This window comes from Thermobia domestica, chromosome 13, assembly GCF_964235325.1.
Source record: "Thermobia domestica chromosome 13, izTheDome1.hap1.1, whole genome shotgun sequence".
In the NCBI taxonomy this organism is placed as follows: domain Eukaryota; kingdom Metazoa; phylum Arthropoda; class Insecta; order Zygentoma; family Lepismatidae; genus Thermobia; species Thermobia domestica.
In genome coordinates, this window is record NC_137466.1 from 163,178,847 (window position 1) to 163,197,898 (window position 19,052).

Sequence of the window (19,052 nt, forward strand, 5' to 3'; positions counted from 1 at the left end):
ACCATATAATCTGTTTGTAACTCATTCAAGTATCGTTTTTTATCGTCTTAATCAGCTTACAGTACAATCGTGGAACGTAAAACTGAAAACTTGTGTGACTTTTAGGGAGAAACCGTAATACATGAAGTAGTAAATACATGATGTATCTACACAACTATAGACCTTTGTTTCACTCTAACGAAGATCTATGTGTGTGTGTAATGTTTTAAAATATGCAAGAACAGATACCCAATTGTTTATAAAAGATATCTTGTTGGCTCCAGTAAAAAATGTCCTGCATACAGAGACTCGTAATTTCTGAATCTGTTTGACAAATGAGAAAATGAAATGCATAAAGTACTATGCCATATGCGTTAAAACATAAGGTAAATATGATGACTTCGGGTAAAATCAAATAAACCTTTTTCTTTCAATAAAACGTTAAAAAATGATTTAATTATGTTAGGTAAGGTTTAGGCTGCTCCTATAAAATCCTGACTTAATATGACATATAGTTATTTTTCATGTTAATGCATTAAATTAAATCTAAAACTAAAGAAATAAAGACAAAGGATTTCCTTTAACTCTTTTTTATTTAAGAAAAGTCTGCTAGTGTTCATTGTAATTTTTAAAATATGTATCAAACATAATCATATCGTGATAAAATAAATTAAAAATGAAATATGACTTTTTTTTTTTTTTTTTTTTTTGCTATTGTCATTGATAGGATGCATAAGTCGGCTAATTGTTGGCAGTATGGTTCATGAATTGGTGAGAGATGCTGTGATCACTCATGGAGTAACAACCTGTGAACCTTGTGCTACAAACCAGTGTGAGAACTATGGAGTCTGTCAAGAAGCACCAACAAAACAAGGATACAAATGTATTTGCCCAGCTGGTTTCTCCGGAGACAACTGTGAAACTGTGGGAGAAGCCTGTTATCCAGGTATAACAGAATAATGTATTCAGTTGTATGTAAGCAAAGTACTTGTTATTGAATTTGGACTTTCTTACAGTAGTCTTGGTCTTTCTTGGTCTTTCTTGGTCTTGGTCTTTCTTCTTTTGAAGTGTATTACAGTTTTACGATGCTTCAGTAGATAGGAGCAAACGTAACTCTTCAGTAATCTACATAAATTCTGAGTTGAAGAAACTTAAAGAGGGTCTTTCCTAGTAAGATAGTGAAATCGGCCCTTGATCCAAATTGGGTCACTATTGACCCAAAAGGTTACCCTTGACCTAAAACTACCTAAAAAAAATGACCCTCTACCCCCACCCCTTACCGAATTATCGTATCATACATGCTCAAAATTGAATATTTTTTTAAAAATTTTGGTAAGGGTGATCGAAAAGTTTTGGAAGTTTCACAGATTGTAGATACTATCTAGATGTAAATGTGCTATTTTTTTCAAAACTATCGATGCGTATTTTCTTTACTTTTTTGCGTGTTGAAAATTTCAAAAAATTGTAGAAAAATTTTTTTTGGGAGGTCGCTGATTTTTGGGTTAAAAAATGTTATACCCTTAGGTACAACATATATTTTTTTCGGGTCCTGAAAGTGATGGCAACATTGTCAAAAAGAAATAAAACTGAAAACAAACGTGTTTTTTCGCACAGTTTCACCACCATTTTAGGAGTCAAAGTGAGGACCCCTTCAAACAATCCTTTGTCAAAGTTCACAATTTTCATTTCTCTTGCACTCCTTCCGCTTCTGTCGTTCTTCGGCTGCTTCGATTGTGTCCATTTCGGAATAGAAATACCAAATATATCTCCGTAACATTGCTTCCACTTCAACCGTCTCTTGCACAACAAAGTTACATAGCTCTCGGTAGAGATCGCTATTGATAGAGAGCGCCACTGTATGTGTGTGGCCAGTGAAGCAAGTACTGATAGATATGAGAAGTCGACGCGAGGTGTGTGTAACTTCCTTGTCAAGAGTCGGTTGCAGTGAAAGCACTGTTACGGAGATATAAATTTGGTGTTTCTATTCCGAAACTGACACAATCGAAGGAGCCGAAGAACGACAGAATCGGAAGGGACGCAAGAGAAAGGAAAATCTAGCTATGGCAAAGGATTGTTTGAAGGGACCCTCAGTGAGAAAACTACGCGAAAAACACGTTTGTTTTCAGTTTTATTTCTTTTTGACAATGTTGCCATCACTTTCAGGCCCCGAAAAAAATATATGTTGTACCTAAGGGTATAACAATTTTTTTAACCAAAAAATCAGCGACATGTCCCCACCAAAATATTTTTCTACGATTTTTTTTGAAATTTTCAACACGCAAAAAATAAAGAAAATGCGCGTCGATGGTTTTGAGAAAAATTGCACATTTATACCTAGATAGTATCTACAATCTGTGAAACTTTCAAAATTTTTCGACCACCCCCACCAACATTTAAAAATTATTCAATTTTGAGCATGTATTTGTATGATACGATAATTTGGTAAGGGGAAGAAGTAGGGGTCTTTTTTTTTTTTTTTTTTTAGATAGTTTTAGATTAAGGGTAATCTTTTGGGTCAATAGCAACCCAATTTAGATCAAGGGCCAATTTCACTATCTTACTAGGAAAGACTCTTTCACAAATGCCTCTATACATATTATTTATACTGTCACATGCACACACACACAAAGACGAATTACCTTCATTCCACAAATAATAATAATAAATAATTACATCTACAGTATATATACTTTCTTCGCATTTATATCGTGTTTTTGAAACAGAATAAATATTTCCAAGCAAGAATGTGACAATATATTATTTTCTCAAAATCAGGGAGAAAAAAATACAAGCTATTTTTAAGTTTTCTGCTCATATGAAAATATTGTATTCCATATGCCTCTCCATTAATTTAATCTAAACTTACCTCCTTAACCTATTACTTCCTCCCATCATTACCATTGAAATATATAGAATAATTAGTTAAATTTCTTATGTACAGTGTTGGAAGCAGAAGAGTGTATTTGTTTTGCCATAATTCATTGCGGAAACCTGATGTGTGATTACATGAATTTATGGAAATAAGCATGTTTACAAATAATCTGACATGCATATGTATGACTTGATATGTATTTATTAAGAGCAGAATACTTTTCAAATTCAAAGCATAGTTTTCGTTTTATTCACATATTACTTTGAACGCCTTTCTCTGTGATGAATAGCTTTCCGTTGTACTTTTCCTTCCTTTTTCTGTATTTTAATGTTATTTGATTTACAGGTGCTTGTGGAACGGGTCGCTGCGTCAACAACTTTGGTGGTCTCGAGTGCTACTGTCCATTTGGCAAGACTGGACCTCGATGTGAAAAGGATATTATCATTTACGAGCCAGCATTTTCCGATGATGCTTATGTTGCATACCCAACACCTACAAAAGCCCTCAGAAAGTAAGTAGAAAATAATCAATTTAAAGTCATATTTTTTATCGAGTTTTAAAAATTGCCTTTAAGTAAAATATATATAGCATCGAATAGAGTTTGCAACATTAAAAATAATAATTATTATTATTTTATTTTCAACGGATTACTTTTTTAAAACAAAATATAACTGTAAAGTATATAACAGTTGAGAGTAATTGAGGATTGTCGCTGTTGAATACTATTATTTGTTTACCATTAATTGTAAAATGCACTGCTACCTGAAAAGTTGCATGTACTCTGTGTAAAATGAGATATCGATCAATATAAATGATTACACATTTCCTTCATAATGCTTTCTCCCCCCTTTTTTTTTTAATTTGCCTTTTTAGTTTCGAACGATAATAGGAAAGAAAATCGTACCCGTGGAAAAAAAATCAAGTTCGAAATTTCAATGGATTTGCATGTTTCATGATAGCTATATGCCAAAAAAGAATTATTTTTGAATTTAATCTTTCTGTTCATCCGTTTGATTTTATACACAAGTAAAGACCACACCATATCCGGGCCAAATATCTCCAGGAAGCTGGTTTCAATTTATTTATTTATTTATTTATTTTATTTTTTTTTCTTGCTACCCTACAAAGTACTTTACTGAAGGATGAAAATCAAAAATTGAGATTACGTTAAAAACCGTACAACGTTTAAATCGTTTCTTTCGGGAAGAAAGAAAAAAAATAAAAGTTGTTTACTCTTTAGGATGTTTTTCTTCAGTTTTCTTCAGAACAGAAACTTTTATTTATTTATTTTTACAATGATTCAAGACCATTTGTTCATATTTCATACATATTTCATTGAAACCCCACAACATAGTATGTAATTTTCCTTGGAGAAAGCCACAAAGGTTAGTTTACTTTCTAGTGGCAATAATAATGAACAATAATATTAAAAATTAGTAAATAAACTTGAAATTTCGACGGATTTACACATTCCGTGACCTGTAATGCTTAAAACGTGTTTTTTTTCAGTTTCTGTTCTTATGCACAGAGACCTAGAGACAACGTGTCGAGAACAAATTTTAAGACAGTGTTTTAATAATATTTTCCACGGAGTAGTTCCAATTTTCTTTCTACACCAAAATATAGGGGCAATTGATTGGGGAATGAAGATATATCGCTATTCTCAAAAACAGCTCAAATATTGCGTTTACATCTCATATGTAAATGTTTCGTTTCCAAAACATATTTTTTTTTTTTTTTTTCATTTTTCTCCAAAATTTCAGAGAGGATAATTCACTGGTGCGGATGTGATTTGTTTCGACGATTTTCTCGAAAATGAATCTAATGATTTTCTGGGTATTTTGTAAATAATTATTTCATTATTAACACTAGCATACAACATAATCTTCGTTTCGTTCTGAGAAACTCAGAAAAGGTGTTTTTAACTGATTGGACGAGTTTTCCTCACTTGAAGCTTTTTGTGAGAAAGCTATTATAATTTTGTTCATGTTCCATGGTTATTATTTTAATAATAAATGTACCATAACATGTTTAAATTTAAAAATGGGAACGCGAGAAAATTTAGTACGGTAGCCGTACCTTCTGTTATTGTTATTACTATTATTTCCTGTAATTAGTGTGCTTCAGATTTGACGCTAGTTTTGATTTATATGATCGTATTAGGTATTATGACATTAAATAATAATATAACTTTATTGATTTCTTTAAGGCTGAAAATTGCAATGAAATTCAAGCCGAACAGAGTGTCGGACGGCATATTATTGTACTGTGGTCAACACGATGATGGACAGGGTGATTTTGCAGCACTTGCAATAAAGGACAGACATCTCGAGTTCCGTTTCGATACTGGATCAGGTACGTATACAAACATCTGTTGTAGACGGTATGCCAGTGTATTTGATATTAATCAAAAATATTGCTGATTGTTATTAGGATCAATAGTAAACTATAAGGTTGTAATGTTATTACGTCCGTCCGTTACTCCACATGATAGCTCTTGAACGAATGCAAAATTTTGAATTTTGTTTTATGCAATACATATCTATAGAGTTTACCTCGGTAAGCCATCCGCTAACGTCTTCACAGGTAACTATGATTTACAAGATTGTAATGTTAGTACGTCCGTTCACGGGTAACGATGACTTACAAGAAGGAAAGTGAATTTTTGAATTCCGTTTTATGCAATATATATACATATATATATATATATATATATATATATATATATATAGAGAGAGAGAGAGAGAGAGAGAGAGAGAGCGAATATCTCCGTCGTGTTCGTTAGTGAGCCAATCCGTTAGCATCTCCACGAGTAGCTATGTTTTATAAAATCACGTTCATTAGCCTACACGATAACTCTTGAACGAAAGCGAATTTTGGTTATTATTTCATTAATTTATTTTTTATTTATTTATTTATTTTGCAATAGGTAGCTAAAGCGATTATCTTGGCCGAGTTTGTTACTGGAGCCAATATGTTAAAATCTTCACAAATAACAATGACTTACAAGATTATAATGTTAGTACGTCCGTTACTCTACTCGATAACTCTTGAATGAAAACGAATTTATGAATTCTATTTGATCCAATAGATATCTAGAGCGATTTTCTCCGTTGAGTTCATTAATGGAGCCAGTCGGTATCCTACATGATATCAGGGGCGGATCCAGGACAGACTTCTGGGGGGGGGCGGTGGGTTGTAATACTGCTACTTAGAGCTACTTTTAAGAGCTCCATACACTGAGATGGACTTTATTTATATATATAAAATAAGAAAGTTTCCTCTTCCATGAGGGGGGTGATCGCTCCCCCTGGATCCGGCACTGCATGTTATCTCTTGAACGAAAGTGCTTTTTTTTTTTAAATTTTGCAATCGACAGCTATTTTGCAATCCCCTATTATCACGGCTGAGGTCGTTAATGGAGCCAATCCATTAACATCTTCACTGGTAACGATGACTTATACGATTGTAATGTTAATACATGCAATAAGTAGCTATAGCGAATATCTCAGTCAGTTCGTTAATGGAGCCAATCCGTTAACATCTTCACGGGTAACGATGACACATACGATTGTAATGTTAATACATGCAATAAGTAGCTATAGTGAATATCGCAGTCAGTTCGTTAATGGAGCTAATCCGTTAATATCTTCACGGGTAACGATGACTTACAAGATTGTAATGTTAGTACGTCCGTTACGCTACTCGATAATTCCTGAATGAAAGAGAATTTTTGAATTATGTTTGATCCAATAGATATCTAGAGCGATTATCTGCGTTAAATTCGTTAATGGAGCCAATCTGTTAACGTCTTTACGGATAACTGTGACTTTAACTATGACTGTTTATATCGTTCATCGATAAATGAATGATTCACGTGGTTTGCTTTACAGTCTTTAGCAGAGTACATTATTGCAGTTATATAGTTTTATATTTTACATTCTGATATACCATAATGGAAATATTTTCGTCGTTTTCGCATAAAATTTTGGTGCTGATTGAATGAAGTTAATAATAATGAGGAATAATTGTTACGTATACAGTTAGGGTTAAAACTCGAAATATACTTTAAAAATCATCAGATGTGATTTCCATGAAATACTTCTAATTTTTAAGTATTTTAAAAGCTAATTGTAAAACCGGTTCAATGTTGCGTACAACTGCCGGTTCCACTTTTCTATACGTTTGAATAAAAAGATTCAAAAGAAAATTAGGAAAACCAAAAATGGATCAAAAGATTGCGATCTTGTGGGTTAGTTTGTGGTTCAAGGGCCACAAAATTTTTGAACAGCCCCTAAATCGAGTTTTCGTATTTTCTACGGAATAAACACGTCATACTGAGTTAACTGATAGTTTGAGTTTGGCTACACTATATGGAGTTCTCCAGATATAAGGCCTACAAGAAATTGGATCTTTTGCGCCAATTGGATCAGGGGCCACAAAATTTTTGAACGACCCTAAATCGAGTTTTCGTATTTTCTACGGAATAAGTACGTACATCATACTGAGTTAACTAACTGATAGTTTTGGGTTCGCTACACTGTATGTAGTTCTCCAAATATAAGACCTACAAGAAAATTTTTGATTAAAATATATTGAATCTTTTGATCTGTTCTTTTTGAAATTATAGAACAATATATCCGAAATGTTGTATGTTACAAAATTGATCAGCCTAGTAGAGGAAGGTGTCATACGTATCTTTTTATTTATTTATTTATTTTTAAAGAACTTCGGTTTACCAAAAACCTCCTTTATATATTTACTCTGTTTGCCCATTTCTGCGTCTGGAAGACAAATTCCTTTTTAATGGACCACCATCAATTTTGGTCAGGATGTAGATCAAAAGTTAGAAATAGAATTAGTTAATGGACTTGATCCATCTACTTGATCCCATACCCAAAGTATTTCTATTGAAGTAATTATGAATATCACCCTTGCTTGGTAGACTGCCCATAGTGCTGTTGAGATTGGCAGGTCAGTATAATGCTCAGTCCGTGGAATACAATGTTAAAATAAAACTAAATGACTTTGTACTCGAGAAATCTAAACAGAGTTTAAATATTTTCCATTTCCAAATATTCATTCATCTTACTAAAGTTTTTAAGTGGGGAATGAAGTGTGAGGAAAAATTCAAACTTCAATTTTTACGTTGTGTACACTGACAAAGCAAATTCCTTCACCTAGTGTACACTGTGGCATACTACCTGTTTAAAATTTATATATATTTCAATTGGGAATTTATAGGGAAAAAAGTTCTTTCATCAATTAGCAACGATCTGTTTTGAGAGTTATAATTGTAGCCTCACGCCTATAACTATCTGTTGGGATTCTCTGCTATGTAATGTTTATGTGCTTCCTAAACACTCTTGATTAATCTTGATTAATTTGTTAATTTATTAAGTGAATATCTCTTCAAAGACTTTAACCAGACGAAAGAAAGCCATCAACTTATAATAATTGAAACATAATGATTGGTTCTTGATTAATCAAAAAGAAAGAAAAAATGTGATGTGTCGTACTTCAGTGTTTAATACAATTGATGTAGCTGAACAAGCGATGAGCATACTCGCCTTTGGCGTGGGAGACCCGGGTTCAATTCCCGGCGGAAGCTCCTGTGGTTAAGATTCCACGTTAAGCTGTAGGTCTTATATAGCCTCGCTGCAGAAAGGAACGTTAAACTAAAAATAAAATAAAATAAAATAAAATTGATGGCAAAGATGGCTTGAACTTGCGCTGGCAAGATAAATAATAAATAACTGGTGTACAGTATATGCCTTGTTGCCAAGTTTATCAAGTATTCAAATCGAAATGCTTCACTAAATGGTTGGATGCCCTTTTGCCTCTCAGATCCTGTATACATTTCTGTTCCTTCGTTATAGAAATCCAGTAGTAACTTGCGAGAAATGCTACTCGGTTTCTGTGGTTTTGCAGAATGTGGCAACATTACACTTCACTTCCAGAAGATATATCCAAAAAAAGAACAAATAAATTGAAAGTATTGAATGTAAATATGTTTGAACAGCGATTAGTCCTTTATTGACATCATTCAGAATAATATTTTCCTTTATACTTTTATTAAATGCATAGATTGACCGTATACACAAATAAGTTTGTTAAACATAATAAAGATTATGTGGAATCCCCAATGAATGTGACTGACAATTTCAGTCCTCGTGGTGAAATATCACACACTCCCATTTTCACATTGTTTGGAGTTCATTCCACGAAATATGGTGTATTTCGATAGATGATTCCATATCTATTCCATGGGTGGGTTTGTTCACTGAGACATTTTTCATAGGAGTAAAATTTCGTCTAATTCTTTTCCTGGTGGTATAGTTCCCCGAATTGAGGCAACATTGCCTCTTTGTACGGCCATGCTTATACGTTGTGTTAAAAAGGAACTGGCTCTGTTACCTTATTAAATTACATGTATAGTATGTTCTTGTGAATGTTAATACTATTTCTCCAAAAGAAACTGATATAGTATGTCCTTGAATAGTAAAATGTTGGTCTCTTCCACTTTATAGTGGCAACCATAATTAACTACAACTGCAACGTGAAAAATATATACTTTTATTACCTTTTTTATGAATATTGTTGCAAGTTTTCTAGTATTTTATTTAACTGAATGCAAATAGAACGTAGTAATGCATTGCAATATTAAATCTCGTGCACTTGTGTCTAGAATTGTGTCTCAGGAGTTATATAAATATTTTCTCCTTCACATTGCTCATCTTACACCTTAAGAAAGTTCTAATGTGCTTAAAGTGCTTTTTGAATGAGCAAAGTTTGTATTAAATGTAAACATCTATTTTTTTAAAGTTATAATAATTTATAGACATCAAGCTTATGTATGTATGTATAGTATTAATTTTTAAATATAAAACTCACGTGCAGAAAACATTTCATGTTTGGCATTAGAAATAAATAACAGAGTACCCACAATTTGACATGATCAATGTAGACCAGAGAGTAATCATAAAAGAAAAGTAAGTTTTTTAGTAGAAGTTTCTAGATGATTATTTCGTGGAGAAAACCGGTTGCTTGCCATGATTAAATTTAATATGGAATGCCTGACTTTTTTTTTCCACATGCAAATAAATGTTGTGTAGTAGATCAGCACCAAATTTAATGATATGCAGAACTTATTGGTTACAATAAAGTAATAAGGTTGTTTTTGAAGTTAACTTTATTTGTAGATTAATGTCTTGTTATTCGACAGTTCATATAAGAAAGGAATTTTAAAATCATGATAAAAAAGTGATTATCAGTATCAAAATTTTAAAAATTATCTTTCATTTCAGTTAAAATGACTTCCTCCTATAAGTCAATTCAGAAAATCTAGAAGATGCCACGTCTTTCATAATTCTTAGTGAATAGTTCATTGTAGATATAAAACCGTACTATCGTTCTGTACTGTAGCAGTACTAAGAAAGATAACTTGAAGGTAAAACTCGAAGATACTTAGGAAGATATTCTATTACAATCATATTGTTTTACGTATTTATTTATTTTTTTTTAAAAAATACGTAAGACTATTTATGCATAATAAGTTAAATTTGTTTATTACCTAAATGTTTCCATTTCAGGTCCTGCCATCCTGAGAAGCGCACACGAACTTCAAGAAGGCGAATGGGTGACAGTTGTGGCCGACAGATTTTTACGAGAAGGTAACGTTTCTGTAAATGACGAAACACCTGTGAAAGGACAATCTCCAGGAACCAATCGCGGACTAAACCTCAAAACGCCACTTTATGTTGGAGGCTACGACAAACAACGTATCAAGGTATCACCGAGTGTAGGCGTTGAAAGAGGATTTGACGGCTGTATCTCAGAGGTAAGTGTACTTAAGATTTTTGTCTTCTGAACATAGTATTAAGAAAGAAATTCAATTGCAAAATTTAGAAATAACAATATGCAGACAGATGTGTGTATAAGTCAGTGTAAATACATTATATTATTTTTGTATTAGGCTATAAACATTTCTAAACTTCCTCATATTTGTTTTCAAAGTTGAGAATTTGTTACATTACTTGGATCATTAAACGGAATCATTTTTATTACTCTTCTAGTTATATCGTTTTAGAATTACTTTTAAGTGAAAATATATTTCCATGACTTTATTCAGTATGGATTTATTCATTTTTAAATCACTGTGCTATGGGGTGCTCGATCAGCTTATTGTCGATGAAAAATACAAAATACCTACAGTGGAATATGGATTGAACGTTCCATTTTATTTATTTACTTATTTTGATTGTTGTAGGTTTCCGTTTCGCATATGGACAGCTTAGACATTGTTAATTCGGTCATCGATGCCGCCAATGTGGTAGATTGTGGAGAAAGGGGCTTGTGCGACAGAAAACCTTGCAAGAATGGAGGCGTCTGCCAGCAAAACGATTTTGTTCCCGAAGGATTTGTTTGCGTCTGTCAAGAAGGATTCAGGTCAGTTTTATCTGAATGTAATATTGTCGTTTCCTTTATTCTTGGATGTTTGGCGTTTAACGATTTTTTTTGTAAAACTAGATGTTATGTAAGACGTGGATTTACAGTTTAGAGTAGAACTACATAATATTCACTCCTCTAATTAGGCTGTTGATTTTCTTAATCTTTTTTCATCAGCTATTTTTGAGACATAGAAGCAGTGCACAGAAGTAGGGCATTTGTATGAGATATTCCCTGAGAAATATAAGAGATTTTTCCACTCTAAATGTACTGTAATTTTTTGTATATGCTAGATATTTATGGCCTATTATGAGCAGTAACGTGTTAAGAGGCATTTTTTTTTCTTTGGATTTATATTTTAATTCATACAACTGATACATGTAAAATTATATTATTTAAAATCAATTTTCTCAAATATAACTCCTAGCACATATATATATCTTTTCTATTTCAGTGATGTACAGTTTTTGTATTATTATTATTATTATTATTATTATTATTATTATTATTATTATTTATAGTGGTGTGTTTTGTGAAATTGAAGCTGATTTATGCGAAGTACTCAGTCCCTGTATTAATGGAGGTACCTGTGTTGGAACATCAAGCTCGTATAAATGCAACTGCCCTCTTGGATTTGCAGGAACTAATTGCGACCAACGTATGTATTAAAATTAATTTAAAGCTGTACAGATAGATATAGATATAGATATAGATATAGATATAGATATAGATATAGATATAGATATAGATATAGATGATATAGATATAGATATAGATATAGATATAGATATAGATATAGATATAGATATAGATATAGATATAGATATAGATATAGATATAGATGTATAGATAGATAGTGTGTGTGTGTAATTATAGTATATTCGTCATATGAAAATTCTCTTTGAAACATTTCTTTGTGACATCTTTTATAAAATGTTCTATTTAAATTTAAAAAATAATTACTGATAACTAGCTTAATTGTAAGGCTATGCATAATCAATTTGTGGCTGAAAAAAGTAATTAATATAAAATCATTAAAATTGTTAAGAAGTTTAATAAATTATTAAGTTATGATAAATTGTTTTGAAAATGTCAACTTTAACTACCTAACTGAAGCAAATTCAAAACCAGTGTGAAAATTACATAGATAATTTAAGGAATATATGTTATTTCTTGGTGTAGTAATTGATTTTGTGATAAATATATACATATTTTAGATTATTTGAAATCTGTTTATACTAAAATACTATATTTCTGCTTATTGTGTTTTGGACATTTAAAATACGAAAGATGCAAATATGATGGTCAAATATTCGTTTTGGTTTTATCTGTACGATTAAATATTGAATCGAACGCATCTTTAATACTTACGAATATTTGTAAAACTTATAAATATTTGTAAAAGTTTTAACTATAAAATAAAATTTTATATCTAAATATGATGTAAAATTATATTTATTTTAAATTACATTTGTATTTATATTTATCTTAGAAGACTGAAATCCTAATATGCTAGTAAGATTTTCTTTAGGAACAATTTAGTCAGTTACCTGAAATTTAGATGTTCGATGTTGAATTTCAAAGAAGCATAATCTGATCCTCACGACTAGCTCATCCTATTGGTTGATTTGGTAACCTTCTGTTGAGTTATCTGACATCCTGGTGTCAATGTGGGGAGCCCCATCCTGATAGAAAATAAAGTTTTCTGTCTCCTCTTCCAACTGCGGGAAAGGCTATGTCCGCAGCATGTGAAGTCTGTTTACAGTATATATATATCTCGAAAAACATAGGCCCATACACTATTGTACAGTGACTGCACAAAATACGTTCACTTTGGGGAAATTAAGGATACGTTCTTCATAATCACGATGATTTTTCAAAGCCCAGCACCTCATATTTTGTTTATTTACTTTCTCTAAAAGGTGGAAGGTAGCGTTATCACTAAACTGACTCAATAACTCAATAAACTCTCTCTTTCATAAGATTTTGCATTGCTACACAAAATTCAAATCTCTTATCCTTATTAGTAGGTTTCAATTTCGATCGATACGAGTAAAACTTCAAACATTTTCGTAGAATCTTCTACATTGTTGTCTGCTTTAAGTTCAATTGTTTGCTTGGACGAAACTTTGATTTTTGTGAACTTCTGGCGGAAGTCGCAGGCACATGATCATCTGTTATCTCATCAACTCCTGACCAGCCTTGATTTCTTCTTGCAAATAGACCAACTTTCTTTAAATTGTCTGTGCCACTTCCGAATTGAATGCCCACTTGGTGGGTCTAATCCGAACTTTGTCCTGAAATTTCGTTGAACACAAATTACAGACTATTTCACATGAAATTCGAGAACACAAAATGCTGTCTTGTTTTCTTTTCCTGGCATTTTTATTTACTGTTGCCCTAGAGGCGGAATGCGTAACTAAACATCAACTTTGCCAGCTACTAGAACTTTTTGAGATTTTCTTTCATATAACGTAAGTTGCATATCATTGGGAATAAACAAATGTGAGTTATTAAACTTCGAAACCAAGATCATTTACAATAGCCCTTGTATGACAATTTATTTCTTTACTCTTCACAGGAGCTGAGTTTGGTGAAGAGGTCAGTTTCCAAGGAGATGGATATCTAGAACTGAGTAAAGATTTAATGCCTCACAAGGGACAAGAAGATTTGATAACAATCGAGTTCTCAACCACAAGTTCCAATGGTCTTCTTTTGTGGCATGGACAGCCACCGGAAGTAGATGGAAAATCTCAGGATTTCTTAGTTGTTGCAGGTAGGAAATCATATATTATTTTTTTAAAAAATCTTTGTTTCGAATCGTGATGATTTTGTTTGTGGTAAAAGAAAGAAAATAAATAAACAAATAAATTAGTAATAGTATTCCTTTTACAAATCAACATTAAATTTAGACAACGGTAGTATAGTCTTAAATGATCATATTTCTGTATGTGTATTTTACTTACAGCTAGAACGCAATCGTAGCCAAGTGACTAATAAGATACTTTTTCTACGAAAGGTTCTTGGTTCAGTTCCTGTTAGGGATGCTTACCTCTGATACAAAAGAGAGTAGGGCTAATCTATTTTAAGCATTAGGTACTCGATTCTGAACAAGCATGTTAAACTCCAACAAATGATATCAAATAAATTAATTCGACTGAGTGGGTACAACTTATTTTTTAAATATTTTTCGATGCATATTTATTCTTCAAATTCTTCCATATAACATCATTCAACTTTGGCAAGCTCTGGTTCGTACTAGTGTACTGTAAACATGTATCTTGTTATAAATTTAATAAATGTCATCTACTGCGTGTCTTGTTTTACTGTTATATTGTTCAGATAGATAATGCCGAGAGCATTGCAACAATTTGATGGAATAGGTTGAACGCAGGCCCGTGCTGGCCCACCGGGACACCGGGACGTGTCCCGGTGCGCCCTCCGAAACATCACAGTATAAATAAAGGTACAAGATTTAATAATAAATTCTTACAGTTTTATTGGTAAAGAGCCCGTGAAAGGTCCAGTGCGCCCTTTACATTAGGCGCCCTTGCGAGTCTACATAAAAAATGAACGATTTTATTTACTCTTCTGTATACCACAGTTCTGTACAATAAATACATACAGTTACTATTGGTAAAGAATCCATGAAAGGTACAGTGCGCCTTCTACATAAGGCGCCCTACGAAACATCACATTATAGATAAGTGGTTTTAGTTATCCTGTGTGCCAGCTTTGTATAATAAATTTGAATAGTGATTGTTAATAAAGAAGCTGTGAAGAATACAAGGCGCCGTTTACATGAGATGCCCTGCGAAGTATCACATTAAAAAAAAAAATATTATTCTGTATTTCAGTTTTGTATTATAAATTCATACAGTTGCTATTGGCAGAACAGGTAAAGAGTGTAATCACTTACAAAAATATTATAAAGTTATGTAGCTATAAGACGAAACAATATAATACATCAAGAATAGTTCGGATAGTCAAACGTACGATGATTCATGAAATACTACACTGACAGTAGTCTCTAATTTACGATTTTTACGGCATCGAAGCTTTCACAGTCTTAATAAGCATCCATATATCCGAGCATATTGATTGTTCCTGTGTGTTTTAAATGTGTTCGGATAGTCAGTATCTATTGTAATTCTAAAATATAGCTATATTAATTTCCGTAAAATGTGATCTGTCACCACGGCACGGCGCGTCGTCAGGTTGTGGATCGAGAAGAAGGACTATGGGATATACAGGTTAGCTGCGAATATACTGAATAGGCAGTCGCAGACAGACAAGGGGTGATCGTCCAGCTTGTGGATTTGATGTGGGGCTAACAACTCATCCTGAAAAAAAAAAAAAAAAAAAAAAAAGCTTGTTCAGATATATTCGCAGAATCCTCGGATCAGAACTGATAACTTGGCACATATTCAGCAAAGTAAAATCGACATGAGAATAGGAACATGGAAGATAAGAAATCTCTATAGGGCAGGCGCGTTAAAATGTGTAACGAATGAGTTTAGAAATAGAAGATGGACCTAGTGGGATATCAGGAAGTTAGATGAGAAGGAAATGGAGGAGTCAAGTCGGGAAATTTTACGTTCTTCTACGGGGAACAAATTAAAAGTTACCAACTAGGATCCAATTACAAATTACCAACTTTTCGTTCACAAACGAATACGTAATATCAGCAATTACATGGGTTGAATTTGTTAATGATAGATTTTCTTTTACTTCTCTTAAGGGTCGGTGATGTAATATTATTTTTTAAATGAACATACCCTAAGAGAAAATAAGGATGACAATAAAGAGTTTTTACGAAAGAATAGAACAGGTATTTGATCATCTCCTGCAATACCATATGAAAATTCTGTTAGGCGGTTTCAATGCGAAGTTAGGACGATAGGGCATTTTAAAACCGATTATAGGGAATAAATGTCTGCATAAGGAAGGTTGTGACAACGGCGATACACTCGTGAATTTTGCAAATCCAGAAACCTTATCGTGATGATTACAAAATTCCCACATCGCGACGTTCATAAATATACTTGGACCTCACCAGACGGAAAAACACATAATCAAATCGATCACGATTTAATAGATAGAAGAAAACAGTCTAGCACAACTGATGTTCGGTCGTTCAGAGGATATGATTATGATAATAAGAGAGAGACAATCGTTGAATAAAGGACATATTCAATATCTGAAAACGGAGCGGTTTAATTTAAAGAAATTAGAGGAGAATCAGGTGAGAGGGAAGCCATATTGAAGTGTCGAACAGATTTTCCGTTTTAGAAGGTTCGGAATGCACAAGTGTTCAGATACTTGGTTGAAATTAGAGATAACATTAAGATTTCAGCAAAAGAAATATTGGGACACGCAGAAATACGTAGGAACAAAGCACGGTTCAACCAGGAATGCACTAAAGTAGCAGAGAAGAGAAAACAGAAGAAACAGCGTTGGCTACAAAATCCGAACGAAATAACTATATAAAATTTCACTGTCATCTGGCGGAAAACTTCCAAAACTTTTAGAACAAAAAAAAAAAAAAAAAAAAAAAAACGCAATTTTTGAAAGTTAAAATGAATTAACTTGAAGATAATAGTAAAAATAAAAAGATTCGGGCATGTATAAATGCATTAAATAATAGTAAAAATAAAAAGATTCGGGCATGTATAAATGCATTAATGGACTTAAGAAAGGCTATCAATTTCGTGCTTATATATTAAATAAAGATAAAGGAATAGTTTTCACTGATCAGGATAGCATCTTAAATAGATGGAAAGATTTCTTTGATGGTTTGTTAAACACATAGCCAAAAACTAATGTGCGTGGAGAAAGTGAAATGCATACAGCATAACCGTATATTCCAGAACCTAACCAGACAAAAATAGAAATCGCTATTAAAAAATTAAAGAAACACACATCTCCGGGTGTAGACGAAATTCTGGTTGACTTAATTTTAGCTGGAGGAGAAAAATTGTAGAGCAAGATACACAAACTCATTCTCCTTATCTGGAACAAGGAAGAATTACCACAAGAGCAAAAAGAATCAATCATTGTTCCAGTTCAGAAGAAAAGCAACAAAACATATTTAATAATTATTGAGACATTTCTCTTCTGTTAAGATTCAATAAATTCTCTTAAACATTCTATTAGCAAGATTGACACCATACGCGGATGAAATTATTGGAGATTATCAGAGCGGATTTAGGTACAATCGATCAACTATCGACCAGATATTTACTATTCAACTAATACTTGAAAACGAAATGGGAATACAATATTTTGGCACATCAGTTATTGACTTTAGACTAGAATAGGAGGGAAACATTGTACAATATGCTTACAGAATTTGCAATACCGAAAAAGGTAGATTAATTAAGATATGTTTAAATAAATCCCAAAGTAAGGTTCGAGTAGAGAAATTCTTGTTCACGAGCTTTCACGTTGAGAATGGCCTGAAAGAAGGAGACGCGTTGTCGCCATTATTATTTAACTTTGATCTGGAGAACACTATAAGGAAAATCAAAGACAGGAATCAGGTCCTAGTTTATGGCGTATGCTTATGATGTAAATTTAATAGGGGATGATAGAACAATAGGAATTCAGAAATTTTATTTAACGCTTGCAGAGATATGGGCTTAAAAGTAAATGCAAAGAAAACTAAATAAATGGAAGTTTGTCGGGATTGTAATACTGCATTTTATGGATGCAATAAAATACCAAATAATATTTTCTTTCGACAAAGTGGATACTTTCAAATATCTAGAATCATTATTAACAAAACAAACCGATAATCACTAAAAAAATTGATGTCAACTGAAAGCAGGGATTTCGTGTTATTATTCAGTTGAAAATCTTTTGTTGTCGCGAATTCTGTTCAGAAATTTGTAGCTTAAAATATAAAACGATAATCATGCCTGTTGTGCTGTATGGTTGCGAAACATGTTTACTGTATTAAACCAATATTCGAACTCCAAGAAGAACGGGAATGGGGAATGGTGGAAATTTCATAACGAGGAACTGCATAATTTTATACCGTTTACAAAAACATTGTTAGGGTCATCAAGTCTAGGAGGCTAAAATGGGTAGGTTATGTAGCAAGAATGGAAGAAATTAGGAACGCTTTCAAAGTTCTAACTGGAAATCCAAATAGGAAAACGAAAATTAGGAAGACCGATGCGCAGATGGGAGGACAATATTAAAATGGTTCTCGCAGAGATTGAAATATAAAGTAGAAACTGTGTCCAGTAGGCTAAGGACAGAAATCAATGGATAGCTTTTGTAAACGCGGCACTGAACCTCCTGTGTCCATAGGCCACAGAGCTATATTAAATTGTTGATATATTTAGCTTCTTTTTATTTGACAGAAATGTTATTAGAGGAACTAAATTTTTTTCTCTAGTAAAGAGAATTTCGATTCAAGGTTTCCACAAATTAGCTATTTATGTTAATACTAAAACAAATTTGGTGGTGATTTTGATATAGAAAAGCATCTATACTTTCAATATATATATATATATATATATATATATATATATATATATATATATATATATATATATATATATATATATATATTCCCGTTTGTATGGGCGCCCTTTTAGTACACTTGTCCACCGCCCTCATTAGTATCCCAGCACGGCCCTGGTTGAACGTACGGGAAACTGTATTAATGAGTATCTCTCTTCATTCAAATCTACGTAATAAGTTTTTATTTATTTATTTATTTATTTATGAACTGCTTTAATGA

General features: G+C 32.6%; 1 protein-coding gene across 29 annotated transcripts in view; it reads left to right on the top strand.

Moving 5' to 3' along the window:
* The window catches only part of trol (terribly reduced optic lobes), a 1,284,884-nt gene that overhangs the window by 1,248,611 nt on the left and 17,221 nt on the right, over positions 1-19,052 (top strand). For all 29 annotated transcript variants that reach the window (XM_081736787.1, XM_081736791.1, XM_081736768.1 and 26 more), the window contains 7 exons: positions 707-925; positions 3,197-3,362; positions 5,061-5,206; positions 10,444-10,691; positions 11,121-11,299; positions 11,821-11,957; positions 13,881-14,075. In XM_081736787.1, coding sequence (XP_081592913.1) covers positions 707-925; positions 3,197-3,362; positions 5,061-5,206; positions 10,444-10,691; positions 11,121-11,299; positions 11,821-11,957; positions 13,881-14,075 — 1,290 coding nt within the window. The remainder of the gene's footprint in view (positions 1-706; positions 926-3,196; positions 3,363-5,060; positions 5,207-10,443; positions 10,692-11,120; positions 11,300-11,820; positions 11,958-13,880; positions 14,076-19,052) is intronic.